This window comes from Neoarius graeffei, chromosome 14 (genome assembly GCF_027579695.1).
Source record: "Neoarius graeffei isolate fNeoGra1 chromosome 14, fNeoGra1.pri, whole genome shotgun sequence".
NCBI classification, from domain to species: Eukaryota; Metazoa; Chordata; class Actinopteri; order Siluriformes; family Ariidae; genus Neoarius; species Neoarius graeffei.
Genome location: NC_083582.1, coordinates 61,364,808 through 61,382,706, shown reverse-complemented (window position 1 = coordinate 61,382,706; position 17,899 = coordinate 61,364,808). Strand labels below are relative to the sequence as shown.

The 17,899-nt window shown below is 40.7% G+C and overlaps 2 protein-coding genes across 5 annotated transcripts in view; one reads left to right on the top strand and one right to left on the bottom strand.

The window, feature by feature from the left end:
- Positions 1 to 639: 639 nt before the first annotated feature.
- anapc16 (anaphase promoting complex subunit 16) lies at positions 640 to 14,010 on the bottom strand. Its single transcript, XM_060940178.1, has 4 exons — positions 13,909 to 14,010; positions 4,236 to 4,418; positions 1,235 to 1,309; positions 640 to 1,053 (listed from the first exon to the last, which is right to left on the bottom strand). The coding sequence occupies exons 2-4, from the start codon at positions 4,378 to 4,380 to the stop codon at positions 944 to 946; spliced, it is 330 nt and encodes a 109-aa protein (XP_060796161.1). The 5' UTR covers positions 4,381 to 4,418; positions 13,909 to 14,010; the 3' UTR covers positions 640 to 943.
- ascc1 (activating signal cointegrator 1 complex subunit 1) overlaps positions 14,009 to 17,899 on the top strand; it is a 36,806-nt gene continuing 32,915 nt past the window's right edge. For all 4 annotated transcript variants that reach the window (XR_009656543.1, XM_060940174.1, XM_060940173.1 and 1 more), the window contains exon 1: positions 14,009 to 14,074. The gene's annotated coding sequence lies outside the window, so the exon portion shown is untranslated. The remainder of the gene's footprint in view (positions 14,075 to 17,899) is intronic.

Genomic DNA, 17,899 nt, shown 5'->3' with positions numbered 1-17,899 from the left:
TTCATTGGTTAATCAGACACAAGGTACACCACCACTCTTGGCGGCGCGGTTGGGGGTTAGCTGCCTTGATCAAGGGCATTTAAGCCAGTGCTGCTGGTCAAGGGAATTGAACCAGCAACCTTTTGGTCCCAAAGCTGTTTCTCTAACCATTAGGCCATGGCTTCCCCTAATAATAATAATAATTATTATTATTATGGGCGGCACGGTGGTGTAGTGGTTAGCGCTGTCGCCTCACAGCAAGAAGGTCCGGGTTCGAGCCCCGTGGCCGGCGAGGGCCTTTCTGTGTGGAGTTTGCATGTTCTCCCCGTGTCCGCGTGGGTTTCCTCCGGGTGCTCCGGTTTCCCCCACAGTCCAAAGACATGCAGGTTAGGTTAACTGGCGACTCTAAATTGACCGTAGGTGTGAATGGTTGTCTGTGTCTATGTGTCAGCCCTGTGATGACCTAGCGACTTGTCCAGGGTGTACCCCGCCTCTCGCCCGTAGTCAGCTGGGATAGGCTCCAGCTTGCCTGCGACCCTGTAGAAGGATAAAGAGGCTAGAGATGATGAGATGAGATGAGAAATAATACCTAGAATTGCAGCTCTGAGCGTACACTCATTGTGTAGCTCTTTGAAATGGATAAAAGGACCAATAAAATGATTTTTGAACTGATATTCTTCAAACGTTTTAATCTCACAGATTATGGCACTTTTATTCCACAAAAAAAACAAACTTTAAAAACAAAACATATAAAAAGTCTGAAATTTTGGGTACACGTGATTAGTCTGCTATGACATAATTTGTAACATCAATGAAACCATTTTGGACATTTACCCAAGTCTGCAGGGAAATGTGCATAAATAAATTACATGAAAATATGTTTCCGTTCTGGTTCAAACATTAAAAAAATAAGAAACAAAACTTTATTGCAATTCATGAATTAATATGAGCAGCAAGTGGTTAGCTATGAAGTTGTGAAACCCAATAGCTGTTCAATCGGCTTATATTTCCACTCATCTGCCTCCAGCTCCTCTACCAGGCTGGCCAACTTTTCCATACGTGATACCTGCTGATCTGAGAACACACACACACACACACACACACACACGAGAGCACACCATACCAAGGAGTCATTAGAATTAGGTTTCCAGACCTTAGAGTTAAATTAGTAGCAATTGTACTTGTGACAATGTGATCACAAGGGCTGACATTCAGTTAATTATTGTTGATTAAATCAGAACAATGTACATCTTACCATGCTTCACCTGCTTTAGAGTCGATGCCACTTGATAACTGAAGACTGATTCACACAGAAATCTGTCTGAGCCATCTGAAATATAAAGAGGAAGAGTGACTTTCAAATATCTACTGACAGTAAAATACCTTTGCTTACTGGCCCATAAGTAACAAACAAAAACACAACTAAACTGTTATAGGATTATATAATTAAATGACTGTCATGGCAATAATTGGCATTCAAGGATTTCTTCAAACTGTTCTTTTTCTGCAGAACAACAATTGTACAACATCCAACCCCGGTTCCAAAAAAAAAAAAAAAAGTTACCACCCGTGATGATATGGAAATGCATTCGTGCACATGACAGAGGTCGCTTGCACATCTGGGAAGGCACCATAAAAGGTGAATGATATATAGGGGTTTTGGTGCAACATATGGTGCCTATCCAGACAATGTCTTTTTCAAGGAAGGGATTGCTTATTTCAGCAAGACAATGCCAAACCACATTCTGTACGTATTAAAACTGCATGGCTCTGCAGTAAGAGACTGGGTGCTAAACTGGCCTGCTTGCAGTCCAGACCTGTCACCCACTGAAAACTTTTTGCACGTTATGAAACAAAAAAATATGATAAGGAGACCCAAACTGTTGAGCAACTGAAATCCTCTGTCAGGTATAAATAGGACAACATTTCACTTTCAAAACTACATCAGTTGGTCTCATCAGTTCCCAAATGTTTACCAAACATACTTGTTAAAAGTAGAGGTGATGCAAGACACTGGTAAACATGCCCCTGTCCCAGCTTTTTTTTTTTAAACTTGTTGCTGGCATCAGATTCAAAATTAACACATTTAAATTACAATAAAATTTCAATGTTCGAACATTTGCTGCATTGTCTTTGAAATATTTTCAATGAAATATAGGGTTTCCATGATTTACAAATGATCACATTATGTTTTTTATTTACAACCCAAAAATATTGGGACATAAAAGTTGGGATGGTTGAAAGCAGCAATTTCTAAATTTAGTTTGACTTGTATTTCATTGCAGACAGGATGAATCCAACATATTCCATGTTTTGTCTCGTCAACTTCATTTTATTTGTTAATGGACATCCATTCTTGCATTTCAGGCCTGCAACACATTCAAAAAAAAAAAAAAAAAGTTTGGACGGGGCAATTTAAGGCTAGTAATGAGGTAAAACAATTAAATAATGATGTGATTTGAAACAGGTGATGTCAACAGGTGATTGTAATCATGATTTGGTACAAAATCAGTATCCAGGAAAGGCCTAGTCTTTGAGGAGCAAAGAAGGACCAAGGATCTCCAGTTTCTCAACAAATGCATGAGAAAAGTATTGAAATGTTTAGAAACAATGTTCCTCAAAGAAAGATAGAAAGGGATTTGGATACACCTTCCTCTACGGTGCAGAATACGATTAAATGATTCAAAGAATCTGGAGGAATAAAAGGGCAAGGGCACAAGCCTAAGCTGAACACCCGTGATCTCTGATCCCTCAGACAGCACTGCATGGGCTGGGGATTACTTTGGCAAACCTTTGTCAAGCACTACAATACAGAGTTACATCAACAAATGCCAGTTAAAACTTTACTATGCAAAAAGGGCGCCTTATTGTAACTGTATCCAGAAGTGCCGTTGACTTCTCTGGGCTCAGAGGCATCTGGGATGGAGCATCACTCGGTGGAAATGTGTACTGTGGTCAGACAAATCAGTATTCCAGGACATTTTTGTAAAATATGGACACGTGCTCCAGACCAAAGACGAAAAGGACCATCCAGACTGTCGCCAGCAACAAGTCCAAAATCCAGGTTCTGCCACGGTATGGGGTTGTCAGTGCTCTTGGTAAAGGTAACTTACACTTCTATGATGGCAGCATTAATGCAGAAAGTACATTTTTGAGCAACATACGCTGCCTTCAAGACGACCTCTTTTCCAGAGATATTTCAACAAGACAATGCAAAACCACATTCTGCACACATTACAAAGGCATGGCTGAGGAAGAAGAGGGTCCCTCTGTCCCCAACAAAGAATGTGTGGTGAATTTTGAAACGAAAAACATGACAATGATGACCCCGTACTGTCGCACATCTTAAGACCTGGTTGCAGGAAGAATGGGACAAAATAACACCTGAAACGCTTCATCACTTGGTGTCTTCAGTCCATAAAAATACTTTAAGTGCTGAGAGAAAGAATGGCAACATGACAAAGCCGCAAATGCTTTCCCGTCCCAACTTCCTTTGAAATGTGTTGCAAGAATCAAAATGAAAATGTGTTTCTGAAAAATAAAAAAAAAACATTCATGAGGTCTCATCTCATTATCTCTAGCCGCTTTATCCTTCTACAGGGTCGCAGGCAAGCTGGAGCCTATCCCAGCTGACTACGGGCGAAAGGCGGGGTACACCCTGGACAAGTCGCCAGGTCATCACAGGGCTGACACATAGACACAGACAACCATTCACACTCACATTCACACCTACGGTCAATTTAGAGTCACCAGTTAACCTAACCTGCATGTCTTTGGGGGAAACCGGAGCACCCGGAGGAAACCCACGCGGACACGGGGAGAATATGTAAACTCCACACAGAAAGGCCCTCGCCAGCCCCGGGGCTCGAACCCAGGACCTTCTTGCTGTGAGGCGACAGCGCTAACCACTATGCCACCGTGCCGCCCCCATTCATGAGGTAAGACATCAAATAACGTGCTGTTGTGTTGTTTTGAATGCAATACAGGTCAAAGATTATTTACAAATCATTGTTTTCAGTTTTAATTTCAATTTAAACATTGTCAGTGGGGGCATCATGGCTCAGGTGGATAAGGCGCCATACCATAAATCCGGGGACCCGGGTTCGATTCCGACCCGAGGTCATTTCCCGATCCCTCCCCATCTCTCTCTCCCGTTCATTTCCTGTCTCTACACTGTCCTATCCATAGGTGAAAAAAGCCCATTGTCAGTATGGGACAACGCTACTGCAAAAATAGAAGTGAGGTATTTGGCAGACCTTCCATCATCTCCCCAGCTCCTTTAGGGTATGTGTAGAGGACTTTTCTAGGGGGAATGAGCTCTGATGCACTGAAGCCAGATCCAGTAACGGAGCTTCCGCTAACCCCTCCAGCAGAAGAGGATGATGAAGAAGCTGCTGCCATTTGGCCTGGAGTGCTGGATCAACACGAGGCAGCTTTTCCTGTGTGGGGGGGGGGGAAAAAAGATTGTCCAATCCATAAATAAGCTGAAATAGCTTCAACACAGTGTTTAAAATGGGGCTACGCTGGATTCAGCACACAATTCTAGATACAAGTGCATTACGAGGGGATGAAACAATAGCTTCTTCACCATATATAGTTGATATATTAAGTATACCTACCTTGTATCTACAATTACCAGCGAATTTATCCGTTATACATACCATATTGGTGACTCTGTAAGTATGTACTGATTGTAGCTGATCTGTTTCAGCAGTTTGTCAGCACCTTTCTACCCTGTCCATCAATGGACCACAACTAACCAGACATTTCAGTGATCTATCATTCCCAAAACTGCAGCGCAGTGTGTGTGATGCTGAACTGATAGCAATGTTATTGGACTCACAGAGACGTGCAATTATTACTGACAATACGCTCATCGGTACGCCTCCACTGCTACTTAGAATAATAGTTGATTGAACATACATATTTTAACTGAAAACAACACTGGATTTATAGTTTTTCATATTGTGGCTCTGCTGTTTTGAAGTATTTTGTGTGTGCACCAACAAAATAGCGTGATACATATTTTGTAACACAAAGACATCTTCAGGCGATATGTGATCTATACTTTTATTAGACCACAGCATTGGTAAATTCTAATTGGTCAAAAGGTGTTGATTAATTTTCCATGAAACCAGATCTGATCATAGTGTTGACTGCAACGGTGGCATCACACCATTCCATCACTGATTATTTTTATAGCAGCAAACCCCATCGAGTGTTATTCCTTCCAATCCACACACATCCCATACTATGGTACACGTTAAAGCTAGATGGCTTTTCGATTTCATAAAATTAATGAAATTTCGTTCCCTCTGAAATTTGGTCATTGTGATATATGTTTATTTCTGTAATATCTCACAAAATACAGGGATGAGAATGAAAAATATTAAAAAAGTCTGAAAAAAGCCGGGGGTTTGGGGGCCGCAGGCACCCAGCGGGGCCCAGGGGCAGAGAGCTAATGATTTTTGGTTATTTTTTTTTACCCCAAAACCATTAATTTTATCAGCAAAAAGTTGCAATTTATTTGGAAATAAATTCCCCTTCTTGGTGGACTACCAGGTGAAAATGATTAATATGGTACAAGAGACTTGTTTTTAATCAATTCACATTTGATGATTTCAAAAAATCAATACACCTTTTAATATAAACGAGCTCCACAGTATTATATTTCTGCATTTTTGCTATTCATGTCTTTGAATACTCTAATCCTTTAAAATGAAGTGCAAACCGGAAAAAAGTTCTATCATATAATTCTCTTAAGCTTTCTTCTGATGTTATCATGGTAGCAAGAGGTCTTGCATATTAAGCAGGCAACATTCAACATCACTCATCACTTCCCTTTCAACTGTTGTGTGTAGTAACAGTTTTATCTGGACAGGATGTTGTGTAATGTAATACAGATACCATATGGTCAATTTGAAGATCAAGATGGTGATTTTGAATTAAAGAACAGGCATGTACAATTGGCATTACATATTGGAAATTTTTTTTAAATCAAAAACTATAAGTTCATCTCGGCCTAAAAAATTTGGGCAGACGCTCCCGCGCGGCACATGCCAGCAATTCCCCCCCCGTCCCCCATGAAATGAGCAATAAATAGGAGAGTTCATCTCATCTCATTATCTCTAGCCGCTTTATCCTTCTACAGGGTCGCAGGCAAGCTGGAGCCTATCCCAGCTGACTACGGGCGAAAGGCGGGGTACACCCTGGACAAGTCGCCAGGTCATCACAGGGCTGACACATAGACACAGACAACCATTCACACTCACATTCACACCTATGGTCAATTTAGAGTCACCAGTTAACCTAACCTGCATGTCTTTGGACTGTGGGGGAAACCGGAGCACCCGGAGGAAACCCACGCAGACACGGGGAGAACATGCAAACTCCACACAGAAAGGCCCTCGCCGGCCACGGGGCTCGAACCCAGGACCTTCTTGCTGTGAGGCGACAGCGCTAACCACTACACCACCGTGCCGCTAAATAGGAGAGTTATCATACCTAAAATTTTATCAGAAATATAGATATGATACTATGATTCTCCCCAACATGCTACATTAGATAAGCTAACCCCATTTATAAAAGATACACACTTATATATGACGTGTATTTGATATATATGTGTGATATACAGTGCTCAGCATAAATGAGTACACCCCTTTGAAAAGCAACATTTTAAACAATATCTCAATGAACACAAACAATTTCCAAAATGTTGACAAGACAAAGTTTAATATAACATCTGTTTAACTTATAACAGGAAAAAGTAAGGTTAATAATCTAACTTAGATTACACATTTTTCAGTTTTACTCAAATTAGGGTGGTGCAAAAATGAGTACACCCCACAACAAAAACTACTACATCTAGTACTTTGTATGGCCTCCATGATTTTTAATGACAGCACCAAGTCTTCTAGGCATGGAATGAACAAGTTGGTGACATTTTGTAGCATCAATCTTTTTCCATTCTTCAACAATGACCTCTTTTAGTGACTGGATGCTGGATGGAGAGTGATGCTCAACTTGTCTCTTCAGAATTCCCCATAGGTGTTCGATTGGGTTCAGATCAGGAGACATACTTGGCCACTGAATCACTTTCACCCTGTTCTTCTTCAGAAATCCAACAGTGGCCTTAGATGTGTGTTTAGTCATGTTGGAAAAGTGCACAATGACCAAGGGCACGGAGTGATGGTAGCATCTTCTCTTTCAGTATAGAGCAATACATCTGTGAATTCATGATGCCATCAATGAAATGCAGCTCCCCGACACCAGCAGCACTCATGCAGCCCCACATAAGGACACTGCCACCACCATGTTTCACCGTAGGCACCATGCATTTTTCTTTGTATTCCTCACCTTTCCGATGCCATACAGTTTTGAAGCCATCAGTTCCAAAAACATTTATCTTGGTCTCATCACTCCAGAGTATAGAGTCCCAGTAGTCTTCATCTTTGTCAGCATGGGCCCTGGCAAAATCTAGGCGGGCTTTTTTGTGCCTGGGCTTTAGGAGAGGCTTCTTTCGTGGACGGCATCCATGCATGCCATTCCTCTGCAGTGTACGCCGTATTGAGTCACGTGAAATAGTCACCCCAGTTTGGCTTTCTACTTCTTTAGATAACTGCAGTGAACTTGCATGCCAATTTTCTTCAACCCTTCTCATCAGAAGACACTCCTGTCGAGGTGTTAACTTCTGTGGATGACCTGGACATCTCTGTGAGATGGTTGCAGTTCCATCTTTCTTAAATTTTTGTACCACTTTTGCTACAGTATTCTGACTGATAAGTAAAGCTTTGCTGATCTTCTTGTAGCCTTCACCTTTGTGGTGGAAAGAAATTATTTTCTTTGGGAATTCTGAAGAGACAAGTTGAGCATCACTCTCCATCCAGCATCCAGTCACTAAAAGAGGTCATTGTTGAAGAATGGAAAAAGATTAATGTTGCAAAATGTCACCAACTTGTTCATTCCATGCCTAGAAGACTTGGTGCTGTCATTAAAAATCATGGAGGCCATACAAAGTACTAGATGTAGTAGTTTTTGTTGTGGGGTGTACTCATTTTTGCACCACCCCAATTTGAGTAAAACTGAAAAATGTGTAATCTAAGTTAGATTATTAACCTTACTTTTTCCTGTTATAAGTTAAACAGATGTTATATTAAACTTTGTCTTGTCAACATTTTGGAAATTGCTTGTGTTCATTGAGATATTGTTTAAAATGTTACTTTTCAAAGGGGGTGCACTCATTTACGCTGAGCACTGTATATGATGTATATTCATACATTGTTACTTTACGGAAATCTTCAGTAAGTTTGGTCTTTTCATGACAGCCTGTTGTAGACCTAAATATAATGCACATGAAATGACACTCCTCACCTCAACATGCCCTTTACAATCATTTAAGCCACCATGGGCAATGCTGAAACCACTGCTGCAAACAGTACATCGCGCGAAACTGTCATTATTTTTTACCCTTATTAGACAGGGAGATTCTTTTGTGTAATCTGAGGTGAAGTGGGTTTTGTACTTTGTTTTTTTGGGGCGCGCGCGTGCTCTCTCTCTCTGCCATGCCGATCCTGTAGGCTGCACTGACTCAACTGAAAACTTCGGTCCTCGAGAAAAGAGATAAAAGCCCGCCCACACTGAAAGCTGATTGGCTTATTTTGCTGAGTAACCCAATCAGGATGCTCTTTGTCTAGCATGCGCTACATGAACAGGCACACACGCAGTCTCTCTCGCGCACTCCGTCATATGTGCGATGCAGACATTAATGTTTCGCGTGCACGCTCTTGCTCTAGATTCCGGGAGATATTATCCAATTTGCGGCCATCAGGGAGCCACTATCAATATGCGGGAGACTCCAGGAACTTCCGGGAGACTTGGGATGTCTGCCTTATAAGGTGACCATTAGGGTTGGGCGGTATTACGGTAAGAAGGTATCCCGAGGTATCCAAAAGTACCAACGGTATCGGTCTCATTACCGTCATTTTAAAAAAAATATATAATATCTAAATATGGAGTACATGAGGTCATAATATAAAATAATAAATTGAAGATCATCCCGAATAACTGTGTGATCGTATTTTCACTAATTCTATCAATTTCCTAAAGAAGTTCTCATCGCGTGCAGGGTTGTTTATGTCGTTACCATGGCAACCCTGCGTGACATTGGGAGTCTGACAGAAAGCTTCGCAAGAGACTGAGACTGCGGTTGAAAGATGGCAAGTCAAGATAACGAGTTAGTGGCAAAAAAAAAAAATACAACATCGGCAGTGTGGCAGTATTTTGGTTTCAAACCAAACGAAAAGGAAGAGCCAGCAATAATGTAAATGACCGCGCAAAATCGAAAAAAATCTAATGTGTCCCCTAAGGCACACCATAGCCTGGGGTACTCCACTTCCACGAGATCTCTCCAATGAGTTGTGTTTTGAGTAGGTTACATGAGTAACAACAAGGTAAAATAATATAACCTATGACATTTGGGATGTGGGTAATAAACGTTTGAAATGTCATCTACTGAAGAAACGGAAAAAAACATCGTAGCGTAAACTGTTAGGTTTCTGGTGGGAATTAGCAATGCGCTTGCTATCTTTGTTGGGTGTGTTAAACCGTATGGATTTAAGTGGAATAATTGTAAGGAGTTATGTGATCAAGACAACGTTTTAAGCAAGGTAAGGCCATTTGATTATTAATTTCCCCGCCATGGCATGACGTGGGCCCATATGATTTTGCCTTGTGCAGCTATCACGCATTTGAATTAGGTTCGCCTCATTTGCGCTGAAGAATATGGTTTATCGCGCAGTCTAAACGGACTTGGGTGTTGGTTGATTCTTTTTCTTTTCTTTTTTTTTATTTCCCATGCTTGAAAGGGTATGATCCTGCTCATCATGTACTTTTTTTTTGATGGAGTAGGTGAAATAGTGCTGCAAATGGTGTTTCAACGCAGACGTGTAAACGACAGTTGAATGCTATTTTCAAGATGAAGGAAGAGTTGCGTGATGCTTTGAAATATCTCTTAATCCATTCATCAATGCACAAAATTCGCTTTGCTGCTTAATCCATACCACAATGCACATAATTCGCTATGCTGCTTTTAAATAGTACATTTGAGGCATAGGCGCAGGTCTGGACAAGGTCCGCCGGTATAGGCGCACGTTACACAGTAGGCCGAAACAAAATATTTTTTTCTCGGTAATACCGTATACCCCGGGAAAACACAGAGACAGTTTAAAGGTATCAAAATTTGGATACCGCCCAACCCTAGTGACCATAGATCGTTAACCATACACCCCCCCCGAACATTTCTCAACGGATTTACATCAATCTCAAAAATGATCATTTTGGTCTGAAAAAGTCGGAAATCCGCCGATTGGCGGAAAATTCTCATCCCTGAAAATATCAGGCCATTCTGTGGCTGGGAAGTTATTTAACTTGAGGGGATTCCCGAGCAAATAATGTGCATGAAATCACTCGCTTTGCGCAGTCAAGCAGACAGAGGAAGTCCGTGGGCGCATGCGCAGGTTTACCACCTTCTTCTTTTGGGTCTTACAGCAGCTAGTATCCACAGTGTTGCATTACTGCCACCTACAGGTTTACCTTGACCGTGCACTGACGTTATATAATTCTGTCACTAAACGAACAGCTGATCACACCAAGGTGCTCGCTGACCGCCGATATTTATTAGTTTGGTCCTGCGTTTCCTTCGCAACATAATGTATTTTCTTCTCGCTTTCTGTTACTGTAGTCGGTCTTTGCGCGAATGAAACGTGACTCATGTCCTCCATTTTTCTCTCCTGTTTCAAATTTGTATCCCACAAGGCCTTGCGTGAATGGGGAAAGCCCACTGCATGATGCATGACGTAGTATCTTGAACTGGGTCATGGTGAAGCAGGAAAAAACAGTGGAGAATTTAGGGCATGTGGCCCTAAATTCATTAATTGTTCTATTTAAAAATAACATAAAATTGGAAGTCTGTGATTCGAATTTGGCAGCTTTCAGTCCACTCAACAAAAATAATTGGGTGTCAAGGAAAATTCTTTTTATGACCTACACTTGAAAAATCTGAAAGGCAGTCTAGCTTTAAATCCCCATTAAACCACAGCCTTACCTCGAGGTCACCTTCCAGCTCCTGTAGAACTGATTTAGATCCCATTTGAATACCATCAAACATGCCCAAAATCAGTCATCTGTTAAACTGTTTTCCCTTTTCATTGAAGCATTAACTACTATTGGAACGAACGCACACAGAGTAGCTATTCATTTAAAATAATTATAGAGTATGGATAGAGGATTAGGCATTAGTCTGCTCACATATGACGGTGGGGTGTTTGAGTAAACCCAAGCACATTAAAGATCTGAAATATAAGCAAGATACTAGTAGCTGCAGATTAATTGTGAATTGTGGTAACTAAATCATATTGTGAGCATGGCATGACTGAAATTGAACCAGGGCAGCAGGGATGAGCTGTATCGCTTCACAAGTACGACATCATCTTCCAAACAGGGTTCTTGATTGGGTGTCAGGGAAAATTATTTTTATGACCTCCACTTGAAAAATCTGAAAGGCAGTCTACCTTTTAAAGGTGTTTAGTTTTTAAAACAAACAAAAAGCCCTACTCCATCTGAAACACTGTCAGTGTCACTGCTGTGCTGGTCCGTAATGGTACTGTGATAGCCCCTTTAGAGAGAAACAAGGATGGAGGGCATGGCGGAGGGATGGCAAATTGTACACAGCAACAGACAGGTTACAGGTCAGTAATTGTATATCTGTAAAGTGAACTATTTGGTAAGTCAGTCACAGGTTCCCAAACGTGGTCCTGAAGTACCCCTTTCCTGCAAATTTTAGTTTCAATTCACCTGATCAGATGTGTTAGAGCAGAGAAAGCACCAAGAATGTAGAGGAAAAGGGGAACATCAGGACCAGGGCTGGGAAGCAAATAGATTCCAGACAAAGTGCAGTTACAAGGTGTCAGAGATATTACACAAATACTACAAAACATTTTTGTGGACACCTGAACATTAACACCCATACGTGCTTGCTGAACATCCCATTCCAGCGTTAGAAAGAAAGAAAGAAAGAAAGAAAGAAAGAAAGAAAGAAAGAAAGAAAGAAAGAAAGCACAACTTTATTCAGCACACACTTGTGAAATTCCTCTCTGCATTTAACCCATCTGAAGCAGTGAACACACACGTGAGCAATGAGCGCACACACATACCCAGAGCAGTGGGCAGCCATGCTAACAGCACCCGGGAGTTAGGTGCCTCGCCAAAGGGCACCTCAGGCCAAAGCCGTCCCATATTAACCTAACCGCATGTCTTTGGACGTGTCTTTAGTCCCCCTTTGCTGTTCCAGTAACTTTCATTCTTTTGAGAAGGGTTTCCACTCGATTTTGACGCGTGGCTGTAGGGATTTGCATTCAGTCAACTCCAAGAGCATTAGTGAGATCAGGCACTGATGCCATGTGAGGAGACCTGGGGTGCCATCGGTGTTCCAGTTCATCCCAAAGGTGTTCAGTGGGATTGAGGTCAGATCTCTGTTCAGGATACTTGAGTTATTCCACTCCAAACCTTTGGAAATCCTGTCTTCGTGGATATCGCTTCATGCACAGGGGCATTGCCATGCCGGAACAGCCCTTTAGTTTCAGTGAAAGGAAATTGTCATGCTACAAAATTCAACACAATTGTGTCCTTCCAGCTTTGTGGAACAGTTTGGGGAAGAACCACATATAGGTGTGACAGTCAGGTGTCCACAAACTTCTAGCCATATAGTCCATCTTAACTCATCATACATGAATTAGATCCTTATCTATAAAGCTGAGCTTTTTCTAGTCGGCTTGAAAACATAAGGGTTGTTTTACAATCAGGGTACGCAAGCTAAAAATCACACTTAAAACACTTATCTTCAATATCAAAAGGCTTGACTAAATAAACTTAGTTGTTTATTGTAGCCCTGTGATAGCTCTATTTACCATGCAAAAAAAAACATTTGGTGATAACGTTATTTTTGGTGAACGTTCCAAAAAATGTGTGTCATATTTAGCAAAATTACTCGTGTCATTTAGAAAAAAGTGCTTTTTTGACCACAGGTAGCTCCAAAACGGATGCACTTAAATCATTCTTTATACCATAAAACAAATATTTGGTTCCATATCATTGGAAACATAGTTAAGTTTTAATGTTGAATGCCAGTAGGTTTTCAGACTATTTTGATAAAATTAGTATGTAATTGTGTCAAAAAAAAAATCTCCTTTCCGAGACAGCTAATTTTTCAATATAAAATAACATATCTAAAATGATTATTTTCATCCTAAAATGTGGTCAAGATATTGGGACATAAATATTAGAGACAACTAACACAAAGCTTACAGCCTTATATTTAAAAGCACTATGGAAGTAGTGGATTCTGAATTGTCAAAAAAAAAAAAGTCCTCTCCGAGAATCACTTCATTTGTTTCTCCCATCTTATGCCAGATTACACAAAACTACCATACACATATGTCAAAAAATTACCTGAAATCTGTTCTTTAACTTGTCCTTCACTTAACTGGTACAAGAACCAGTTTGAGTCAATTTGAATTTTGGACCCCTGTGACACAAACTTTGTACCCTGATTGTAAAACAACCCATAAAAAAAATCAGTAAATAACTCAGGAAATGTTGTGTCCTATCGTTGCACGAGATTTTAAAAGGTTTATTTTGAAGCAGTTGTTACAGCAATGTTTCAGACCATCGATCATTTCAAATGTAACCAAACACCAGAATTAATGTTAGTTAAATAACAGGTTATTTGTGACATGTTTACAGTGCGTAGCAAGTTAACCAGCTAGCTGGAGAGCTGACTGTATGATAGTTCATCATTCATTTAGTTATAGCACAGAAACATTTTGAATTTGAACAGTTATTCATAAGAATCACTATAAAACAAACACTTACGCTGTTTATATCCTCGTTCTGGTGCTGCTTTTGGTATACTACATACGCTCTTGCACATCATAGCGCCATCTAGTGCTTCGGAAGAGCGGCAAAGCTAAATACGACATGTATTTCCGGTGACGTAGCGGAAGTAGGAAGTCTTCTTGAGGGCGCCGGCATCTAGAAGGTATTTAACTGTATGATGTTATTTCTCGTTTATGTCCCACTATGGGGATCCCAGTCTCCAAAAGTTGTCTTAGATTTAGTCCTTAAACTCTCTAAACAAGAGGATAGTAGTTGCTACATGTTACAATCAACATTAGAACACATTCAACTCACATACAATATATTTACTGATGGTTAAAAAAAAAAAAAGATTTCGATTGTGCATCTGGTATTGTAATTCCAAGTCTAAACATTTACAAAGATTATAAATAATTTTTTTCGCGGTCCGGTTTCCATCAAATCCTGCGCTCTGATTGGCTGGCGAGTGTTATGAACCTGTGGCAACTCGCTCGTTCACAACAACAAACATAGGAGCAATTTGTCAACATTTATTTTCACATTTCTCAGGAGAATAGCATTAATTTTGCATCATGGATAGTGATAACGACAGTGTTCACAGCAAAAGCGAGTTTTACTACCCTGAGGAAGACAAATAAAAGAAAATATTGCAGGAGAAAAACTAAAACCTGTAACTGTTGCTAACACCGAGCAAAAACATGGCTGAATCCTGAATAATTTTTATTTAAAATAGATGTAAGAAGTTGATCATATATTCAAAAGATATGTTGCACATTTAAGATAAAAACAACAAATTATTCCTCAATTAGTTTAAAACAAATTACAAAACCTCAGCTCTGGCAGAAAATAATGTTTCCTTGGTTGTTTTCTGAAAACATTTCAGGAGAAAGCTAAAAACCTCTAACTGTTGCTAACGCCGAGCAATAACATGGCTGAATCCTGAATGACTCCTATTTGTATAAATAGGGGACTACATAGGTGGCAAAATGTAGTTTTTTTCCTGCCATGGAAGTGCACTTATATACCGAGGAGGAAGCTATTTGCATTACAGCCATGAATGAGGATTCAAAATGGCGGCTCGGCTCGGTTTTCCCTTTTGGGCGCTCTCGTTTTCTGTTAGAATTTGGTAAAGAAAAAAATAAATATATTATTTAAAAAAAACCTGTAACTGTTGCTAACGCCGAGCAAAAACATGGCTGAATCATGAATGACTCCTATTTGTATAAATAGGGGACTACATAGGCGGCAAAATGTAGTTTTTTTTTTCTTGCCATGGAAGTGCACTTGTTTACCGAGGAGGAAGCAATTTGCATTACAGCCGTGAATGAGGATTCAAAATGGCGGCTCGGCTCGGTTTCCCCTTTCGGGCGCTCTCGTTTTCTGTTAGAATCTGGTAAAGAAAAAAAAAATTATTTACCAGCTTAAGGTCGGTCCGTATGGTGAAATACCGTGGTACTTTAAAGACCTCGGTCACGGTATTTCACGATACGGACCTCCCAGCTGGTTTCCATCAAATTCTGTGTTCTGATTGGCTGGCGAGCGGGTCCGTATCCTACGGTACAGACCCCCGTTACGGACCTCTGGCGACTCGCTCATTCACAACAACAAACATAGTAGCATTTTTTGTCAACATTTATCTTTTTTTTAAGAAAAATATATTTTTATAAGATTATCAAATCTTATAAATTTTTGCCAGCATTTCTCAGGAGAATAGCATTAATTTTACAGCATGGATAGTGATAACGACAGTGTTCACAGCGAAAGCGAGTTTTACTACCCTGAGGAAGAAGAAATAAAATAAAACATTTCAGGAGAAAGCTAAAAACCTGTAATTTGCTAACACCGAGCAAAAACATGGCTGAATCCTGAATGACTCCTATTTGTATAAATAGGGGACGACATAGGTGGTAAAATGTAGTCTGAGATGGTTTGGGCACATACTGAGAAGGATGCTGCCAAGCACACGAAAATGAGGAAGGCCAAAGAGGAGATACATGGATGTGGTGAGAGAGGACATGAAAGTGGCAGGTGTGGCAGAGAAGGATGCGGAAGACAGGGAGCAATGGAGACGAAAGATCCGCTGAGGCGACCCCTAATCGGGAGCAGCCAAAAGAAGTTGTTACTAGCGATTACAAAGGCTTTGGAACTTCTTATTGATAAACCTCCCTTTCAAAGTGTGATATTTTCTGATTCCTTGTCTGTCTTACAAAAAATTCAAAAGGAAGATAATGACACACGATTATTAGATTTCCGGTATCTTATGTACCAGTTTAATCTTATGGGTGGTAAGGTGTTTTTTTTTGTTGGATTCCAGCTCATGTGGGTATTATAGGAAATGAAATGGCTGATAAATTGGTTAAAAGATCCGTAAATAAAACCTGTTATGACATTCATTACCCTTTTACCACTTCTCATATTACAAAACATATCAAAGATGTTATTTTTACAATATGGCAAGACAGATGGGATAATTCCCAAACTGGTAGATTCTTCTACCAACTTGAACCAAATATTACAACGCATACCACATATTCTGACAAAAACAGAAATAAACAAAGGATAATTACAAGACTTTTATTTGGAAAATGTCTATTTAATGATACACAGTTTCTTTTAAAAAAATAACCTCCAGTCAATGTACAACTTGTGGTGTAAAAGAAAATGCCAAACACCTGCTTCTAGGTTGTATCAAATATCCAAACTTTCATGATAAAATTGTTCAAAAAATGAAAAATAAACACTTAGAAATTAATATTAAAAAATTACTTTTGCGGGCGGCACGGTGGTGTAGTGGTTAGCGCTGTCGCCTCACAGCAAGAAGGTCCAGGTTCGAGCCCCGTGGCCGGCGAGGGCCTTTCTGTGCGGAGTTTGCATGTTGTCCGCGTGGGTTTCCTCCGGGTGCTCCGGTTTCCCCCACAGTCCAAAGACATGCAGGTTAGGTTAACTGGTGACTCTAAATTGACCGTAGGTGTGAATGTGAGTGTGAATGGTTGTCTGTGTCTATGTGTCAGCCCTGTGATGACCTGGCTACTTGTCCAGGGTGTACCTTGCCTTTCGCCCGTAGTCAGCTGGGATAGGCTCCAGCTTGCCTGCGACCCTGTAGAACAGGATAAAGCGGCTAGAGATAATGAGATGAGATGAAAAAGAAACTCTTATTTAATGTGTGTGTGCTTGGTCACAATATGTGAACTGGTAGTTCCAATCCTTATAGGACGCCAAATCACTTCAAGTGGGAGCGTCCCTAAAAGAAGCTCAAGCAAGCTCTCGTTTATGTTATGGAGAGTTTACTTGGCGTCACTATTTATACCTTTGGGTTCTTTTTAAAAATAACTTGGCTATTAACATGCTGTATTTATAGATATTGCTTTTGTTATGCTACACTTGATAGATATAAGCTAGTTTCATTGGGCTCTCTAAGTGTCCTACATCTTCTTTCTTCTTCTTTTGGCTGCTCCCGATTAGGGGTTGCCTCAGCAGATCTTTCGTCTCCATTGCTCCCTGTCTTCCGCATCCTTCTCTACTATACCTGCCACTTTCATGTCCTCTCTCACCACATCCATGTATCTCCTCTTTGGCCTTCCTCGTTTTCGTGTGCCTGGCAGCTCCATCCTCAACATTCTCCTTCCAACATGCTCTGCATCTCTTCTCAGGATGTGCCCATACCATCTCAGTCTCATCTCTCTTGGCTTAATTCCCAAGCTCTCCACATGCGCTGTCCCTCTGATGTGCTCGTTCCTTATCCTGTCCAACCTCCCATCGCAAGCCTTAAAGGAACAGTCCACCGTACTTCCATAATGAAATATGCTCTTATCTGAATTGAGACGAGCTGCTCCGTACCTATCCGAGCTTTGCGCGACCTCCCAGTCAGTCAGACGCAGTCAGACGCGCTGTCACTCCTGTTAGCAATGTAGCTAGGCTCAGTATGGCCAATGGTATTTTTTGGGGCTGTAGTTACATGCGACCAAACTCTTCCACATTTTTCCTGTTT

Excerpts from the sequence above, each read along its gene's own strand:
- anapc16 (XM_060940178.1), bottom strand. The coding sequence starts at position 4,380 with ATGGCAGCAGCTTCTTCATCATCCTCTTCTGCTGGAGGGGTTAGCGGA. Across the intron at positions 1,310-4,235 it reads AGCTGGGGAGATGATGGAAG|ATGGCTCAGACAGATTTCTG; the intron begins GTCTGCCAAATA and ends TTTATATTTCAG. Across the intron at positions 1,054-1,234 it reads TCTAAAGCAGGTGAAGCATG|ATCAGCAGGTATCACGTATG; the intron begins GTAAGATGTACA and ends GTGTGTTCTCAG.